Here is a 16514-nt window from a genome sequence, read left to right as displayed (position 1 = left end):
ATATGTTCAGTATAGCTTCACTTACATCAACTCTCTGAGGAGGATTTTGATTGAAGTGGTCAATGGAGGCATAGGTGATTCTGTCAGCAGGTTGACTCTACAAGGGTCAGAATTGTTATTGAAACGTGAATCATTGAAACTGGACATTAGTCTGATTGCAGGATAACTGGGTCAAATGATGTTTCATATGAATCATGTTTCAACTTCCATTAGGATATTGATGCACTAACCTTGTCCTCATTGGTTGGTGGGGTGGAGTGGTTTACTGCATTCAGACCCTTCATAAATGAATAACAAAGGTAATGGATTAAAAACAATAGAATTATAATGCAAACTCTTAGTGTATTATAATATTGTTAAAGTAAAATAACTAACTGTGTTAATTAAGTCACAGTTCACTCACAATGCTGTTATCAGTTGGCACTTGATTCTCTGACAAGAACAAATAAAAGAAATCAGAAGAATTTCAATGAAACAACTGGCTGTCTCCATGTATTACTGTGTATTAATGCCCTCCATTAAACTCAGAGACAAATGCAAGTCCTTACTGTCTCTCCTCCTGCGTACTATGATGACAGCTATGATGACACACACCGCTGCTCCCACAGCCACTCCTACAGACACCTTGAGGAAGATTTTCTCAGAACCGGAGATGACTAGAGAGGGGAGCAGGGTCTGGTTAATGGGGGACCTTAGAGCAGGGCCAGCTCTCACCTTTTGGGGGCCCCACAACCAAATCTCACGTAGGGCCCCCAAAAGGCTAGAGCCAGCCCTCCTCTCAAGGCTAAACACTTTAATTGCCCCCTCTTGATGGTGGAGAGCAACATTTATGTTTTAAAAGTACATCTCCTGCAATTCCTCACATTTTGCTGTGGCGTGTAGAGAAAATGTTTCAGTTTTAAAGGTCCAGTCAAAACGTGATATCCTGTGTTGTATATATTTCCCCACTATGATGTTGGAATAATACTGTGAGATTGTGAACATGATGATAATGTCCTTTTAGTGGAAGAGCAGTTTGAAAAGACCGCCTGATGATAGACAGCAAACGATAATGCAGGCACTAGGGATGGGGGTGTGAGCATGTGGGTCTGGGCAGATGAGATGTAGTCGTTGTTTGTGCGTCTGTAAGTTGTTTATATGTTGTTTATATGTGTATGTTTGTGTCTGGTGTGGAAAATGAATTCATATGTTTTTAAATGAAAGACCTACCATACAGTCTACCATACAGCTGAGAAGGGAAATAGTATTAAATACAATACCAGCAGAAGATGGGGAGGTGGTTGACAAGGCTGGTCTTGCAGTGGAGGCTGTACTTCCTGGATAGTAGTGTGGTGGACAGACATATTTCAATAGTGTTAGAGGCGATTTGGAACAGAGGAGAGTAGTGTAGGAGCAGAGAGAGGAGGAGAGGAGAGGATAGGAGAGAGGAGAGTAGTGGATGAGAGAGAAGAGAGCAGAGGAGAGAGGAGAGCAGAGGAGAACAGAGGAGAGAGTGGAGGAAAGGAGAGGAGAGTGGAAGAGAGTGGAGGAAAGGAGAGGAGAGTGGAAGAGAGTGGAGGAAAGGAGAGGAGAGTGGAAGAGAGTGGAGGAAAGGAGAGGAGAGTGGAAGAGAGTGGAGGAAAGGAGAGGAGAGTGGAGGAAACGAGAGGAGAGGAGAGGAGAGAGATGAGGAGAGGAGAGAGGAGTGTAGAGGAGAGAGGAGTAGTGAGATGAGGAGAGTTGAAGAGAGTGGTGGAGGAGAGAGGAGAGTAGAGGAATGTACTGGAGAGAGGAGGAGAGGAGAGGAGAGTAGAGGAGAGTAGAGGAGAGAGGAAAGTAGAGGAGAGTACTGGAGAGAGGAGGAGAGAGGAGAGTAGATGAGAGTGGAGAGAAGTGGAGGAAAGGAGAGGAGATGAGAGAGGAGAGGAGAGAGTAGAGGAGAGTAGAGGAGAGGGGAGATCAGAGGAGAGGGGAGATCAGAGGAGAGGGGAGATCAGGGGAGAGAGGGGAGTAGAGTAGAAAGGAGAGTAGAGGAGAGGAGAGTAGAGGAGAGTGGAGGAAAGTAGAGGAGGAGAGAGGAGAGTAGAGGAGGGTAGTTGAGAGAAGAGAGAAGAGGAGAGATGAGCATAAAGGAGAGAAGAGAGTAGAGGTGAGAGGAGAGCAGAGGAGAGGAGAGTTGAGGAAAGAGGATAGTAGAGGAGAGTAGATGAGAGAGGAGACAGGATGGAAGAGGAGAAGAAAGAGGAGAGAGAGGAGAGGTGGTAGGAGAATAAAGGAGAAAGGAGATAGGAGGAGGGAGAGTGAAGAGGAGAGTAGAGATCAGAGGAGAGGAGAGAGTAGAGATCAGAGGAGAGGAGAGAGTAGAGATCAGAGATCAGAGAGTAGAGATCAGAGGAGAGGAGTGGTTGAGAGAGGAGAGGAGAGAGAAGAGAGGAGAGTAGAGTCGAGTAGAGTAGGAGAGTAGGAGAGGGGAGAGAAGGGGAGAGGAGAGATGAGAGAAAAGGAGAGCAGAGGAGAGAGGAGAGCAGAGGAGAGAGGAGAGCAGAGGAGAGAGGAGAGGAGAGTAGAGGAGAGAGGAGAGTATAGGAGAGGAGAGGAGAATAGAGGGGAGAGGAGAGGAGAATAGAGGGGAGAGGAGAGCAGAGCAGTGGGGAGAGCAGAGCAGAGAGGAGAGGAGAGCAGAGGGGAGAGGAGAGAGGAGGAGAGGAGGAGAGTAGTGGAGAGAGGAGGAGAGTAGAGGAAAGGAGAGGAGGAGAGGAGAGGGGAGGAGAGAGTAGAGGAGAGAGGAGTGTAGATGTGAGGAGAGAGGAGAACAGAGGAGAGGAGAGAGGAGAGGAGAGTGGAGGAAGGTGGAGGAAAGGATAGGAGAGGAGAGAGATGAGGAAAGAGGAGAGGAGAGAGTAGAGGAGAGAGGAGTGTAGAGGAGAAAGGAGTGTAGAGTGTCGTGGAAAATCATTTCAAATACAACGCTTTCAAGAACTTGTAAAATCAAACATGCTTTTTATTACAATTGTATAGCCAACTGGCATGTCCCCGCGGAACACCCACCTCTCAGAAGTCCAGTCCTTTATATTTATACCCACATAGTATTGTCCATCCCTTATGAAGTCATTCACCACCATCTGCTTTCAATTAGTTTATAATGGTGGCCGGACCCTCTATCCCAGTGTGTCAACAGACCCCATGCTCCTTCCCTTCACCACTAAATCAATGCACTCTTTGTTCTAGTCTCCCCTATCCTTAGTGTGTCCAATTTCTTTAGGCGCCTCTCTGTCTGACATGTATGTTATTTTACTGTTCACCTATCTTATACCTTTATATGTTATCCATGTGTCTCATGTTACACCTACAAGAGGAGAAAGGAGTGTAGAGGAGAGAGGAGATTAGAGGAAAGAGGAGAGTAGAGGAGAGTAGAGGAGAGTACTGGAGAGAGGAGGAGATAGGAGAGAAGAGGAGAGAGTATAGAGGAAAGCAGAGAAGAGAGCAAAGTAGAAGAGAGGAGCGATGAGAGGAGAGAGGAGAATAGAGGGGAGAGGAGAGGAGAGGAGAGGAGAGGAGAGGAGAGGAGAGGAGAGGAGAGGAGAGGAGAATAGAGGAGAGATGAGAGTAGATGAGAGTAGATGAGAGTTGAGGAGAGAGGAGGAAAGTTGAGGAGAGAGGAGAGTGGTGGAGGAGAGAGGAGAGTAGAGGAGAGCTGAGGAGAGAGGAGAATTGAGGATAGTAGAGGAGAGTAGATGAGAGAGGAGACAGGAGGGAAGAGGAGAGCGGATAGAAGAGGAAAGAGAGGAGGGGAGAGTAGAGGTGAGAGGAGAATAGAGTGGGGGAGAAAGGAGGGGAGGAGAGTGGAGAGTTGAGTAGAGAGGAGAGGAGAGGAGATGAGAGAGTGGAGAGGAGAGAGTAGAGATCAGGGGAGAGGAGAGTGGATGAGAGAGGAGAGGAGAGAGAAGAGAGGAGAGTAAAGGAGAGTAGTCGATAGAGGAGAGAAGGGGAGAGGAGAGGAGAGGAGAGAGATGAGTTGAGGAAAGAGTATAGTAGAGGAGAGTAGATGAGAGAGGAGACAGGATGGAAGAGGAGAGAGGGAAAGAGAGGAGGAGAGTGGAGAGTTGAGTAGAGAGGAGAGGAGATCAGATGAGAGAGTAGAGGGGAGAGGAGAGAGTAGAGATCAGAGGAGAGGAGAGGAGAGGAGAGGAGAGGAGAGGAGAGATGACAGTAAAGGTGAGAAGAGAGTATAGGAGAGAGTAGAGGAGAGAGTAGAATAGAGGAGAGTAGATGAGAGTGGAGGAGAGTGGAGAGGAGAGAGGAGGAAAGTTGAGGAGAGAGGAGAGTAGAGGAGAGAGGAAAGAGGAGATCGAAGTAGAGAGGATAGAGGAGAGCAGAGGAGAGAGGAGAGAGGAGAGATGAGAGGAAAGGAGAGGAGGAGAGTAGAGAGAGGAGGAGAGGAGAGTGGAGGAGAAAGGAGGGGAGGAGAGGAGAGCGAAAGGAGAGAGGAGAGCGAAAGGAGAGAGGAGAGCAGAGGAGAGAAGAGAGCAGAGAGGAGAGCAGAGGAGAGCAGAGGAGAGAGGAGAGCAGAGGAGAGAGGAGAGAGTATAGAAGCGGAGAGAAGAGGAGAGAGGAGAGCAGAGGAGAGAGGAGGAGAGTAGATGAGAGAGGAGAGGAGAGTAGATGAGAGGAGAGGAGAGAGGAGAATAGAGTGGAGGAGAAAGGAGAAAGGAGGGGAGTAGAGGAGATAGGAGGAGAGTGGAGAGTTGAGTAGAGAGGAGAGGAGAGGAGATCAGATGAGAGAGTAGAGGAGAGAGTAGAGGAGAGGAGAGAGGAGAGTAGTAGGAGAGAGAGGAGAGTAAAGGAGAGAGGAGAGAGGAGAGCAGAGGTGAGAGGAGAGAGGAGAGATGAGAGTAAAGGAGAGAGGAGAGGAGAAAAGAGAGGAGAGGAGAGGAGAGAAGAGAGTAGAAGAGAGGAGAGGAGATGAGAGTGGAGGAGAGTGGAGAGGAGAGAGGAGGAAAGTTGAGGAGAGAGGAGAGGAGAGGAGATCAGATGAGAGAGTAGAGGAGAGAGTAGAGGAGAGGAGAGAGGAGAGTAGTAGGAGAGAGAGGAGAGTAAAGGAGAGAGGAGAGAGGAGAGCAGAGGTGAGAGGAGAGAGGAGAGATGAGAGTAAAGGAGAGAGGAGAGGAGAAAAGAGAGGAGAGGAGAGGAGAGAAGAGAGTAGAGGAGAGGAGATGAGAGTGGAGGAGAGTGGAGAGGAGAGAGGAGGAAAGTTGAGGAGAGAGGAGAGTGGTGGAGGAGAGAGGAGAGTAGAGGAGAGAGGAGAGGAGAAAAGAGAGGAGAGGAGAGGAGAGAAGAAAGTAGAAGAGAGGAGAGTAGGTGAGAGTGGAGGATAGTGGAGAGGAGAGAGGAGGAAAGTTGAGGAGAGAGGAGAGTGGTGGAGGAGAGAGGAGAGTGGTGGAGGAGAGAGGAGAGTGGTGGAGGAGAGAGGAGAGCGAAGGAGAGAGGAGATCAAAGTAGAGAGGAGAGATGAGAGTAAAGGAGAGGAGGAGAGTAGAGGAGAGAGGTGAGCAAAGGAGAGAGGAGAACAGAGGAGAGAGGAGAGTAGAGGAAAGGAGAGGAGGAGAGAGGAGGATGGAGGAGACTAAAGTAGAGGAGAGCAGAGGAGGAGAGGAGGAGAATAGAGGGGAGAGTAGAGGAGAGAGGAGTAGTGAGATGAGGAGAGTTGAAGAGAGTGGTGGAAGAGAGTGGAGAGTAGAGGAATGTACTGGAGAGAGGAGGAGAGAGGAGAGGAGGAGAGGGATGAGGAGAGTTGAGAGTAGATGAGAGAGGAGACAGGATGGAAGAGGAGAGAGGAGAGGAGAGGAAAGAGGAGAGAGGATAGAGGTAAGCAGAGAAGAGAGCAAAGTAGAGGAGAGGAGAGAGGAGAGGAGAAAAGAGGGGAGAGGAGATTAGAGAGGAGAACAGAGGAGAGAGGAGAACAGAGGAGAAAAGAGGGGAGAGGAGAGAGGAGGAGAGGAGAGAGGAGGAGAGGAGAGAGGAGGAGAGGGATGAGGAGAGTTGAGGAGAGTAGATGAGAGAGGAGACAGGATGGAAGAGGAGAGAGGAGAGGAGAGGAAAGAGGAGAGAGAGGAGGAGAGAGGAGAGCAGAGGAGAGAGGAGAGAGGATAGAAGCGGAGAGAAGAGGAGAGGAGGAGAGATGAGAGTAGTTGAGAGAAGAGAGAGGAGAGTAGAGGAGAGAGGAGAGTAGAGGAGAGAGGAGAGTAGAGGAGAGAGGAGAGTAGTGGAGAGGAGAGAGGAGAGGAGAGGAGAGAGGAGAGGAGAGGAGATGAGAGGAGAGTAGAGAGGAGAGAGGAGAGGAGAGGAGAGTATTTGAGAGAAGAGAGAGGAGAGTAGAGGAGAGAGGAGAATAGAGTGGAGGAGAGAGGAGAATAGAGTGGAGGAGAAAGGAGAAAGGAGTTTAGGAGAGGAGATAGGAGGAGAGAGTAGAGGGGAGAGGAGAGAGTAGAGATCAGAGGAGAGGAGAGGAGAGGAGAGGAGAGGAGAGGAGAGATGACAGTAAAGGTGAGAAGAGAGTATAGGAGAGAGTAGAGGAGAGAGTAGAATAGAGGAGAGTAGATGAGAGTGGAGGAGAGTGGAGAGGAGAGAGGAGGAAAGTTGAGGAGAGAGGAGAGTAGAGGAGAGAGGAAAGAGGAGATCGAAGTAGAGAGGATAGAGGAGAGCAGAGGAGAGAGGAGAGAGGAGAGATGAGAGTAAAGGAGAGGAGGAGAGTAGAGAGAGGAGGAGAGGAGAGTGGAGGAGAAAGGAGGGGAGGAGAGGAGAGCGAAAGGAGAGAGGAGAGCGAAAGGAGAGAGGAGAGCAGAGGAGAGAAGAGAGCAGAGAGGAGAGCAGAGGAGAGCAGAGGAGAGAGGAGAGCAGAGGAGAGAGGAGAGAGTATAGAAGCGGAGAGAAGAGGAGAGAGGAGAGCAGAGGAGAGAGGAGGAGAGTAGATGAGAGAGGAGAGGAGAGTAGATGAGAGGAGAGGAGAGAGGAGAATAGAGTGGAGGAGAAAGGAGAAAGGAGGGGAGTAGAGGAGATAGGAGGAGAGTGGAGAGTTGAGTAGAGAGGAGAGGAGAGGAGATCAGATGAGAGAGTAGAGGAGAGAGTAGAGGAGAGGAGAGAGGAGAGTAGTAGGAGAGAGAGGAGAGTAAAGGAGAGAGGAGAGAGGAGAGCAGAGGTGAGAGGAGAGAGGAGAGATGAGAGTAAAGGAGAGAGGAGAGGAGAAAAGAGAGGAGAGGAGAGGAGAGAAGAGAGTAGAAGAGAGGAGAGGAGATGAGAGTGGAGGAGAGTGGAGAGGAGAGAGGAGGAAAGTTGAGGAGAGAGGAGAGGAGAGGAGATCAGATGAGAGAGTAGAGGAGAGAGTAGAGGAGAGGAGAGAGGAGAGTAGTAGGAGAGAGAGGAGAGTAAAGGAGAGAGGAGAGAGGAGAGCAGAGGTGAGAGGAGAGAGGAGAGATGAGAGTAAAGGAGAGAGGAGAGGAGAAAAGAGAGGAGAGGAGAGGAGAGAAGAGAGTAGAGGAGAGGAGATGAGAGTGGAGGAGAGTGGAGAGGAGAGAGGAGGAAAGTTGAGGAGAGAGGAGAGTGGTGGAGGAGAGAGGAGAGTAGAGGAGAGAGGAGAGGAGAAAAGAGAGGAGAGGAGAGGAGAGAAGAAAGTAGAAGAGAGGAGAGTAGGTGAGAGTGGAGGATAGTGGAGAGGAGAGAGGAGGAAAGTTGAGGAGAGAGGAGAGTGGTGGAGGAGAGAGGAGAGTGGTGGAGGAGAGAGGAGAGTGGTGGAGGAGAGAGGAGAGCGAAGGAGAGAGGAGATCAAAGTAGAGAGGAGAGATGAGAGTAAAGGAGAGGAGGAGAGTAGAGGAGAGAGGTGAGCAAAGGAGAGAGGAGAACAGAGGAGAGAGGAGAGTAGAGGAAAGGAGAGGAGGAGAGAGGAGGATGGAGGAGACTAAAGTAGAGGAGAGCAGAGGAGGAGAGGAGGAGAATAGAGGGGAGAGTAGAGGAGAGAGGAGTAGTGAGATGAGGAGAGTTGAAGAGAGTGGTGGAAGAGAGTGGAGAGTAGAGGAATGTACTGGAGAGAGGAGGAGAGAGGAGAGGAGGAGAGGGATGAGGAGAGTTGAGAGTAGATGAGAGAGGAGACAGGATGGAAGAGGAGAGAGGAGAGGAGAGGAAAGAGGAGAGAGGATAGAGGTAAGCAGAGAAGAGAGCAAAGTAGAGGAGAGGAGAGAGGAGAGGAGAAAAGAGGGGAGAGGAGATTAGAGAGGAGAACAGAGGAGAGAGGAGAACAGAGGAGAAAAGAGGGGAGAGGAGAGAGGAGGAGAGGAGACAGGAGGAGAGGAGGAGAGGGATGAGGAGAGTTGAGGAGAGTAGATGAGAGAGGAGACAGGATGGAAGAGGAGAGAGGAGAGGAGAGGAAAGAGGAGAGAGAGGAGGAGAGAGGAGAGCAGAGGAGAGAGGAGAGAGGATAGAAGCGGAGAGAAGAGGAGAGGAGGAGAGATGAGAGTAGTTGAGAGAAGAGAGAGGAGAGTAGAGGAGAGAGGAGAGTAGAGGAGAGAGGAGAGTAGAGGAGAGAGGAGAGTAGTGGAGAGGAGAGAGGAGAGGAGAAGAGAGAGGAGAGGAGAGGAGATGAGAGGAGAGTAGAGAGGAGAGAGGAGAGGAGAGGAGAGTATTTGAGAGAAGAGAGAGGAGAGTAGAGGAGAGAGGAGAATAGAGTGGAGGAGAGAGGAGAATAGAGTGGAGGAGAAAGGAGAAAGGAGTTTAGGAGAGGAGATAGGAGGAGAGAGTAGAGATCAGAGGAGAGGAGAGGAGAGAGGAGAGTAGTGGATGAGAGAGGAGAGAGGAGAGTAGTGGATGAGAGAGGAGAGGAGAGGAGAGAGAAGAGAGGAGAAAAAAGGAGAGAAGTGGAGAGAGGAGAGATGAGAGTAAAGGAGAGAAGAGAGTAGAGGAGAGAGGAGAACAGAGGAAAACAGAGGAGAGAAGAGAACAGAGGAGAACGGAGGAGAGAGGGGAGTAGAGGGGAGAGGACAGGAGAGAGTAGAATAGAGGAGAATTGATTAGAGTAGATGAGAGTGGAGGAGAGAGGAGAGTGGAGAGTAGAGAGGAGAGAGGAGAATAGAGGAGAGAGGTGAGTAGAGAGGAGAGTAGAGGAGAGAGGGGAGAGGAGAGTAGAGGAGAGAGGGGAGAGGAGAGTAGAAAGGAGAACAGAGGAGAGAGGACAGAGGAGAGAGGAGAACAGAGGAGAGAGGTGAGTAGAGAGGAGAGTAGAGGAGAGAGGAGAGTAGAGGTAAGGAGAGGAGGAGAGAGGAGAGTAGAGGAGACTAAAGTAGAGGAGAGTAGAGGTGGAGAGAGATGAGGAGAGTAAATGAGAGTAGAGGAGAGAGGAGAAGAGAGATGAGGAGAGTTGAAGAGAGTGGTGGAGGAGAGAGGAGAGTAGAGGAGTGTACTGGAGAGAGGAGGAGAGGGGAGGAGAGAGGAGAGTACTGAAGAGAGCGAATGAGAGAGGCGAGAGGAGAGCAGAGGAGAGAGGAGATGAGAGAGGAGAGGAGAGAGTAGAGGAGAGTGAAGAGAGGAGAGGAGAGAGTAGAGGGGAGAGGAGAGTGAAGAGAGGAGAGAAGAGGAGAGATGAGAGTAAAGGAGAGAAGAGGAGAGTGGAGGAAAAGAGATGTAGATGAGGAGAGAGAGAGGATAGGAGAGTAGAGGAGAGAAGAGGAGATGAGGAGAGTAGATGAGAGGAGTAGTGAGATGAGGAGAGTTGAAGAGAGTGGTGGAGGAGAGAGGACAGTAGAGGAGTGTACTGGAGAGAGGAGGAGAGAAGGAGCGTAGAGGAGAGAGGAGCGTAGAGGAGAGTATTGGATGAGAGAGGAGAGTAGAGAGTGAAGAGAGGAGAGTAGAGGAGAGTAGAGGAGAGTGAAGAGAGGAGAGAGGAGAGATGAGAGTAAAGGAGAGGAGGAGAGTAGAGGAGAGAGGAGAACAGAGGAGAGAGGAGGAGAGAGTTGAGGAGAGTTGAGGAGAGAGGACAGTAGATGAGAGAGGAGACAGGATGGAAGAGGAGAGAGGAGAGGAGAGGAAAGAGGAGAGAGAGGAGGAGAGAGGAGAGGAGAGGTGAGAGGAGAATAAAGTGGAGGAGAAGGGAGGGGAGGAGAGGAGATAGAGGAGAGCAGAGGAGAGTGGAGGAAAGGAGATGTAGATGAGGAGAGAGAGAGGATAGGAGAGTAAAGGAGAGAGGAGAGAAGCGGAGAGAGGAGAGAGTATAGGAGCGGAGAGAGGAGGAGAGAGGAGAGTAGATGAGAGAGTAGAGGAGAGTAGAGGAGAGAGGAGAATAGAGTAGAGGAGAAAGGAGGGGAGGAAAGGAGATCAGATGAGAGAGTAGAGAGGAGAGCAGAGGAGAGAGGAGAACAGAGGAGAACAGAGGAGAGAGGAGGAGAGAGATGAGGAGAGTAGAGGAGAGTAGATGAGAGAGGAGACAGGATGGAAGAGGAGAGAGGAGAGAGAGGAGGAGAAAGGAGGGGAGGAGAGGAGATAGAGGAGAGCAGAGGAGAGTGGAGGAAAGGAGATGTAGATGAGGAGAGGAGAGGAGAGGAGAGAGGAGAATAGAGTGGAGGAGAAAGGAGGAGAGGAGAGTAAAAGGAGAGAGGAGAGTAAAGGAGAGAGGTGAGTAGAGGAGAGAAGTGGAGAGAGGAGAGAAGGGGAGAGGAGAGATGAGAGTAAAGGAGAGAAGAGAGTAGAGGAGAGAGGAGAGGAGAAAAGAGGGGAGAGGAGAGAGGAGAATAGAGAGAGAGGAGAGTAGAGAAGAGAGTAGAATAGAGGAGAGTAGATGAGAGTGGAGGAGAGTGGAGAGGAGAGAGGAGGAAAGTTGAGGAGAGAGGAGAGTGGTGGAGGAGAGAGGAGAGTAGAGGAGAGAGGAGAGAAGCAGAGACACGAAAGTAGAGGGGAGCGAAGGAGAGAGGAGATCGAAGTAGAGAGGAGAGCAGAGGAGAGAGGAGAGAGGAGAGATGAGAGTAAAGGAGAGGAGGAGAGTAGAGGAGAGAGGTGAGCAGAGGAGAGAGGAGAACAGAGGAGAGAGGAGAGTAGAGGAGAGTGGAGGAAAGGAGAGGAGGAGAGAGGAGGATAGAGGAGACTAAAGTAGAGGAGAGCAGAGGAGGAGAGAGATGAGGAGAGGAGGAGAATAGAGGGGAGAGTAGAGGAGAGAGGAGAGTAGAGGAGAGTAGAGGAGAATAGAGGAGAGAGGAGAGTAGAGGAATGTACTGGAGAGAGGAGGAGAGAGGATAGAGGTAAGCAGAGAAGAGAGCAAAGTAGAGGAGACTAGAGGAGAGAGGAGGAGAAAAGAGGGGAGAGGAGAGTAGAGAGGAGAACAGAGGAGAGAGGAGAACAGAGGAGAAAAGAGGGGAGAGGAGAGAGGAGAGCAGAGGAGAGAGGAGAGTATAGGAGAGAGGAAAGCAGAGAAGAGAGCAAAGTAGAGGAGAGGAGAGAGGAGAACAGAGGAGAGAGGTGAGTAGAGAGGAGAGTAGAGGAGAAAGGAGAGTAGAGGAGAGTGGAGGAAAGGAGAGGAGGCGAGTAGAGGAGTGTACTGGAGAGTGGAGGAGAGAGGAGAGTAGAGGAGATAGGAGAGTAGAGGAGAGAGGAGTAGTGAGATGAGGAGAGTTGAAGAGAGTGTTGGAGGAGAGAGGAGAGTAGAGGAGTGTACTGGAGAGAGGAGGAGAGAGGAGAGTATAGGAGAGAGGAGAGGAGAGGAGAGAGGAGAGTAGAGAGGAGAGTAGAGGAGACTAGAGGAGAGAGGAGAGAGGAGGAGAGTAGATGAGAGTGGAGGAGAGAGTAGAGGAGAGGAGAGTAGAGGAGAGAAGCAGAGAGAAGAAAGTAGAGGAGAGCGAAGGAGAGAGGAGAGAGGAGAGCAGAGGAGAGAGGATAGAAGCGGAGAGGAGAGTTGAGGGGAGTAGAGGAGAGAGGAGACAGGATGGAAGAGGAGAGAGGAGAGTAGAGGAAAGAGGAGAGAGAGGAGGAGAGAGGAGAGAGCAGAGGAGAATAGAGTGGAGGAGAAAGGAGAAGGGAGGGTCAGGAGATAGAGGAGAGAGGTGGAGAGGAGAGGAAAGTAGAGTAGATGAGAGAGTAGAGGGAGAGGAGAGAGGGAGAGGAGAGAGTATAGATCAGAGGAGAGGAGAGGAGAGAGGAGAGGAGAGAGGAGAGTGGTGGAGGAGAGAGGAGAGGAGAGAAGCGGAGAGAAGAAAGTAGAGGAGAGAGGAGAGTTGAGGAAAGAGGGGAGTAGAGGAGAGAGGAGACAGGATGGAAGAGGAGAGAGGAGAGTAGAGGAAAGAGGAGAGAGAGGAGGAGAGAGGAGAGAGCAGAGGAGAATAGAGTGGAGGAGAAAGGAGAGGGGAGGAGATAGAGGAGAGGAGAGGAGAGTAGAGTAGATGAGAGAGTAGAGGGGAGAGGAGAGAGTATAGATCAGAGGAGAGGAGAGGAGAGGAGAGAGGACCGGAGAGAGTAGAAGAGAGAGTAGAGGGGAGAGGAGAGGAGAGGAGAGGAGAGGAGGAAAGGAGGAGAGTGGAGGAAAGGAGGAGAGAGGGGGAGAGGAGAGGAGAGAGGAGGAGAGAGATGAGGAGAGTTGAGGAGAGAGGAGAGTGGTAGAGGAGAGGAGAGTAAAGGAGAGAGTAGAGGGGAGAGGAGAGAGTATAGATCAGAATAGAGAGGAGAGGAGAGAGGAGAGGAGAGAGTAGAGGGGAGAGGAGTATAGAGGAGAGGAGAGGAGAGGAGAGTAGGGGAGAGGAGAGTAGGGGAGATTGGAGGAAAGGAGGAGAGAGGAGAGTAGAGGAGGAGAGAGAGGGGGAGAGAGGAGAGTTGAGGAGAGAAGAGGGTAGAGGAGAAAGGAGGGGAGAGAGTAGAGGAGAGAGTAGAGGAGAGAGGAGAGGAGAGGAGAGAGGATAGCAGAGGGGAGGAGAGAGGAGAGAGGAGAGTAGAGTAGGAGAGAGGAGATGAGAGAAGAGAGTAGATTAGTGGAAAGAGGAGAAAAGAGGAGAGTAGAGGAGTGATGAGGAGAGAGGAGAAAGGAGAGTAGTGAAGAGAGGAGTGGAGAGTAGAGGAGAGAGGAGAGGAGAAAGGAGAGGAGAGGAGAGAGGAGAGAGGAGAGAGGAGAGAGGAGTGGAGAGTAGAGGAGAGAGGAGGGGCGAGGAGAAAGAAGAGTAGTGAAGAGAGGAGTGGAGAGTAGAGGAGAGAGGAGAGGAGAAAGGAGAGGAGAGGAGAGAGGAGAGAGGAGAGAGGAAAGGAGAGAGGAGAGAGGATTAGAGAGAAGTAGAGAAGAGAGTAAAACAGTAGAGGGAGAGGAGAGGAGAGGAGAGGAGAGAAGAGGAGAGAGGAAGAGGGAGAGGAGAGTAGAGAGGAGATAAGAGAGGAGACAGGATGGAAGAGGAGAGAGGAGTGTAGAGGAAAGAGGAGAGAGAGGAGAGGAGAAAGGAGAGAGAAGAGTAGGAGAGTAGAGAGGAGATTTCATATCAAATTAATAATTAATCACTAATATCAGGAGAATGAATCAGGTTTGATATTCAACTTTAATATCATCACAGATCTTGTGAACTTATTCATATTCTAGGAGCATAACAAGAACACATACCTGAGAATGTGGAGGTGAAGTCAGTGGAGATCTTCACGTTTCCCTCTTCAGTCAGCGTGCACGTCCACTTCCTGTTGTTGTCCTCCCTCTGGAGTGTCACAGTCAGAGTGATGTCACAGGGAGAAGGCTGTATGACCTGGTTATTAGTACCTGTTTCAGGCACCCAGCTGAGACTAACTCCTGAGTTGCACCTTTCATGTCCCTTATAGGTGAGCAGAGAACACCGTAACGTCATATCTACATTAGGCTTCAGATCTGTCACTGGTGGGGTAGAGGAGACTGAGAAAGAGACAAAGGTATACAGTACTTGTTGGCTGTTTTCACATAGCATATGATAATTAACAACACACTTGTACACAGTGACATTTAAACTCTGATTTAAACAGTAATACTCACTGGTTAGAACAGACAGAAGAACATGAGCATCCTCTCTTTGTTGTGGTCCAGTCTCTGTAAGGAACTGTCGACAAGTGTAGAGTCCAGCATCCTCAGCTCTGACATCACTAACACGTAGAGAACAGTCAGACCCCACACTCAGTCTGTCTGCTCTCTCTGTCTTCTCAACTTTGATCTTCCCAAATTCAACTACTTCAATAGTAACAGTAGATACATCTCTGATATAGGTCCATGTAGTTGAGGAGCAGTTCAGATTAACCACATTGTTACACGGCAGACTGACATCATCTCCCTCTCTGGAGAACATAGAGTTTCTCCACTGACACCTGACAAGAACATGATATCAGGTCATTATTTTGAATACAGATTAGAATAGAGATGGCGACCATTAATATACTTAAAAGGTTTTCACATAAATGGAGTCACCATATCCACCGAATGTCACAACAAAAATGTTTACTCAACCAAAGAAATTCTACAATATGAATATATATATTGTTTTCTGAGATGGATAGTTTGCATGTTATTCTCTAAATATCGCACTGGTCTCACCTGTTAGCAGATATAAAAGGGACCCAAGCAGTCCCAAAACAGCCATTTTAACCATTGTCCTCTCCCTCACTCTCTCCTTTGCTTCTCTCTCTGTCAGAGTGTCTCTGCACAACAAGTTTCTCACCATACACTACTCACTGGGCACATACGTCAATTCAATGTCTATTCCACATTGGTTCAACGCAATTTTGTTGAAATATTGTGGAAACAATGTTGATTCATCCAGTGTGTGCCAAGAGGGAAGTTTCTCTATCACCATAGCGTAATTTCCTTGTGGTGATGTGGGGGACAGTTTCTCCACTGACACCTGACAAGAACATAATATCAGGTCATTATTTTCACTGGAGAACATAGTTTCTCCACTGACACCTGGAAGGAGTATGACATCAGATAATTATTAACTGGTAATACAGATGACATTATATTTCATAGGTATTCTTATTGATATTCTTCAGTGTGAATAATAGTGTAATATACTGTTTATTATACAATAGTGAAGAGTAAACAGATACACAACAGAAATGTCATCATTATATTAGTAAAATGTAAACTGAACTAGTTTGGCCGTGTGAAATAAATGTGTTTTATGATCTCTAATGACATATTCTTACTCTCTCTCCTCTGTCTTACCTGTTAGCAGGTACAAAACGGTCACGAGCAGTCCCCAAAATGAATGATGGATGTCAGCCATGATCCTCTCTGTCTCTCCTCTGTTTCTGTCTCTCCTCTGTCAGTGTGTCTCAGCGCTACAAGTTTCTCCTCTGTCAGAGTGTCTCAGCACTACAAGTTTCTCCTCTGTCAGTGTGTCTCAGCACTACAAGTTTCTCCTCTGTCAGAGTGTCTCAGCACTACAAGTTTCTCCTCTGTCAGAGTGTCTCAGCACTAGAAGTTACTCCTCTGTCAGAGTGTCTCAGCACTACAAGTTTCTCCTCTGTCAGAGTGTCTCAGCACTACAAGTTTCTCCTCTGTCAGAGTGTCTCAGCACTAGAAGTTACTCCTCTGTCAGAGTGTCTCAGCACTACAAGTTTCTCCTCTGTCAGAGTGTCTCAGCGCTACAAGTTTCTCCTCTGTCAGTGTGTCTCAGCACTACAAGTTTCTCCTCTGTCAGAGTGTCTCAGCACTAGAAGTTACTCCTCTGTCAGAGTGTCTCAGCACTACAAGTTTCTCCTCTGTCAGAGTGTCTCAGCACTACAAGTTTCTCCTCTGTCAGAGTGTCTCAGCACTAGAAGTTACTCCTCTGTCAGAGTGTCTCAGCACTACAAGTTTCTCCTCTGTCAGAGTGTCTCAGCGCTACAAGTTTCTCCTCTGTCAGAGTGTCTCAGCACTACAAGTTTCTCCTCTGTCAGAGTGTCTCAGCGCTACAAGTTTCTCCTCTGTCAGAGTGTCTCAGCACTACAAGTTTCTCCTCTGTCAGAGTGTCTCAGCGCTACAAGTTTCTCCTCTGTCAGAGTGTCTCAGCACTACAAGTTTCTCCTCTGTCAGAGTGTCTCAGCGCTACAAGTTTCTCCTCTGTCAGAGTGTCTCAGCACTACAAGTTTCACCTCTGTCAGAGTGTCTCAGCACTATGAGTTTCTCCTCTGTCAGAGTGTCTCAGCACTACAAGTTTCTCCTCTGTCAGAGTGTCTCAGCACTACAAGTTTCTCCTCTGTCAGAGTGTCTCAGCACTACAAGTTTCTCCTCTGTCAGTGTGTCTCAGCACTACAAGTTTCTCCTCTGTCAGAGTGTCTCAGCACTATGAGTTTCTCCTCTGTCAGAGTGTCTCAGCACTATGAGTTTCTCACCATACAGCAGCATCTCTACTCACCACTAGAGCATCACTTCCTCAACGTAGTCATGGTTTTTATCTAGTTTCTGACACCTTGGTGAGAATCCTCCAGCTCACCAGCAGTTGAAGGCCTTCTTCACATGTATGAGAGTCTGTATTAGTGATGCAGGGATATGGCATTAATGTGCTCATATTCAAGTGGTGATCGGTGCCGTTTAC

The 16514-nt window shown here is 49.2% G+C and overlaps 1 protein-coding gene across 3 annotated transcripts in view; it reads right to left on the bottom strand.

The window, feature by feature from the left end:
* LOC139582219 (uncharacterized) overlaps positions 1-16514 on the bottom strand; it is a 122186-nt gene that overhangs the window by 2050 nt on the left and 103622 nt on the right. For 2 of the 3 annotated variants that reach the window (XM_071412180.1, XM_071412179.1), the window contains 5 exons: positions 1260-1316; positions 549-656; positions 404-432; positions 231-278; positions 26-97 (listed from right to left, as the gene is read on the bottom strand). In XM_071412180.1, the coding sequence (XP_071268281.1) occupies positions 26-97; positions 231-278; positions 404-432; positions 549-656; positions 1260-1316 (314 nt within the window). Of the gene's footprint in view, positions 1-25; positions 98-230; positions 279-403; positions 433-548; positions 657-1259; positions 1317-13582; positions 13862-16514 lie in introns of all 3 variants that reach the window. The other variant, XM_071412185.1, reaches the window with a different exon arrangement.

Source organism: Salvelinus alpinus, chromosome 8 (assembly GCF_045679555.1).
Source record: "Salvelinus alpinus chromosome 8, SLU_Salpinus.1, whole genome shotgun sequence".
Classification (NCBI taxonomy): Eukaryota; Metazoa; Chordata; class Actinopteri; order Salmoniformes; family Salmonidae; genus Salvelinus; species Salvelinus alpinus.
This window is presented reverse-complemented; position numbering and strand designations above follow the sequence as displayed.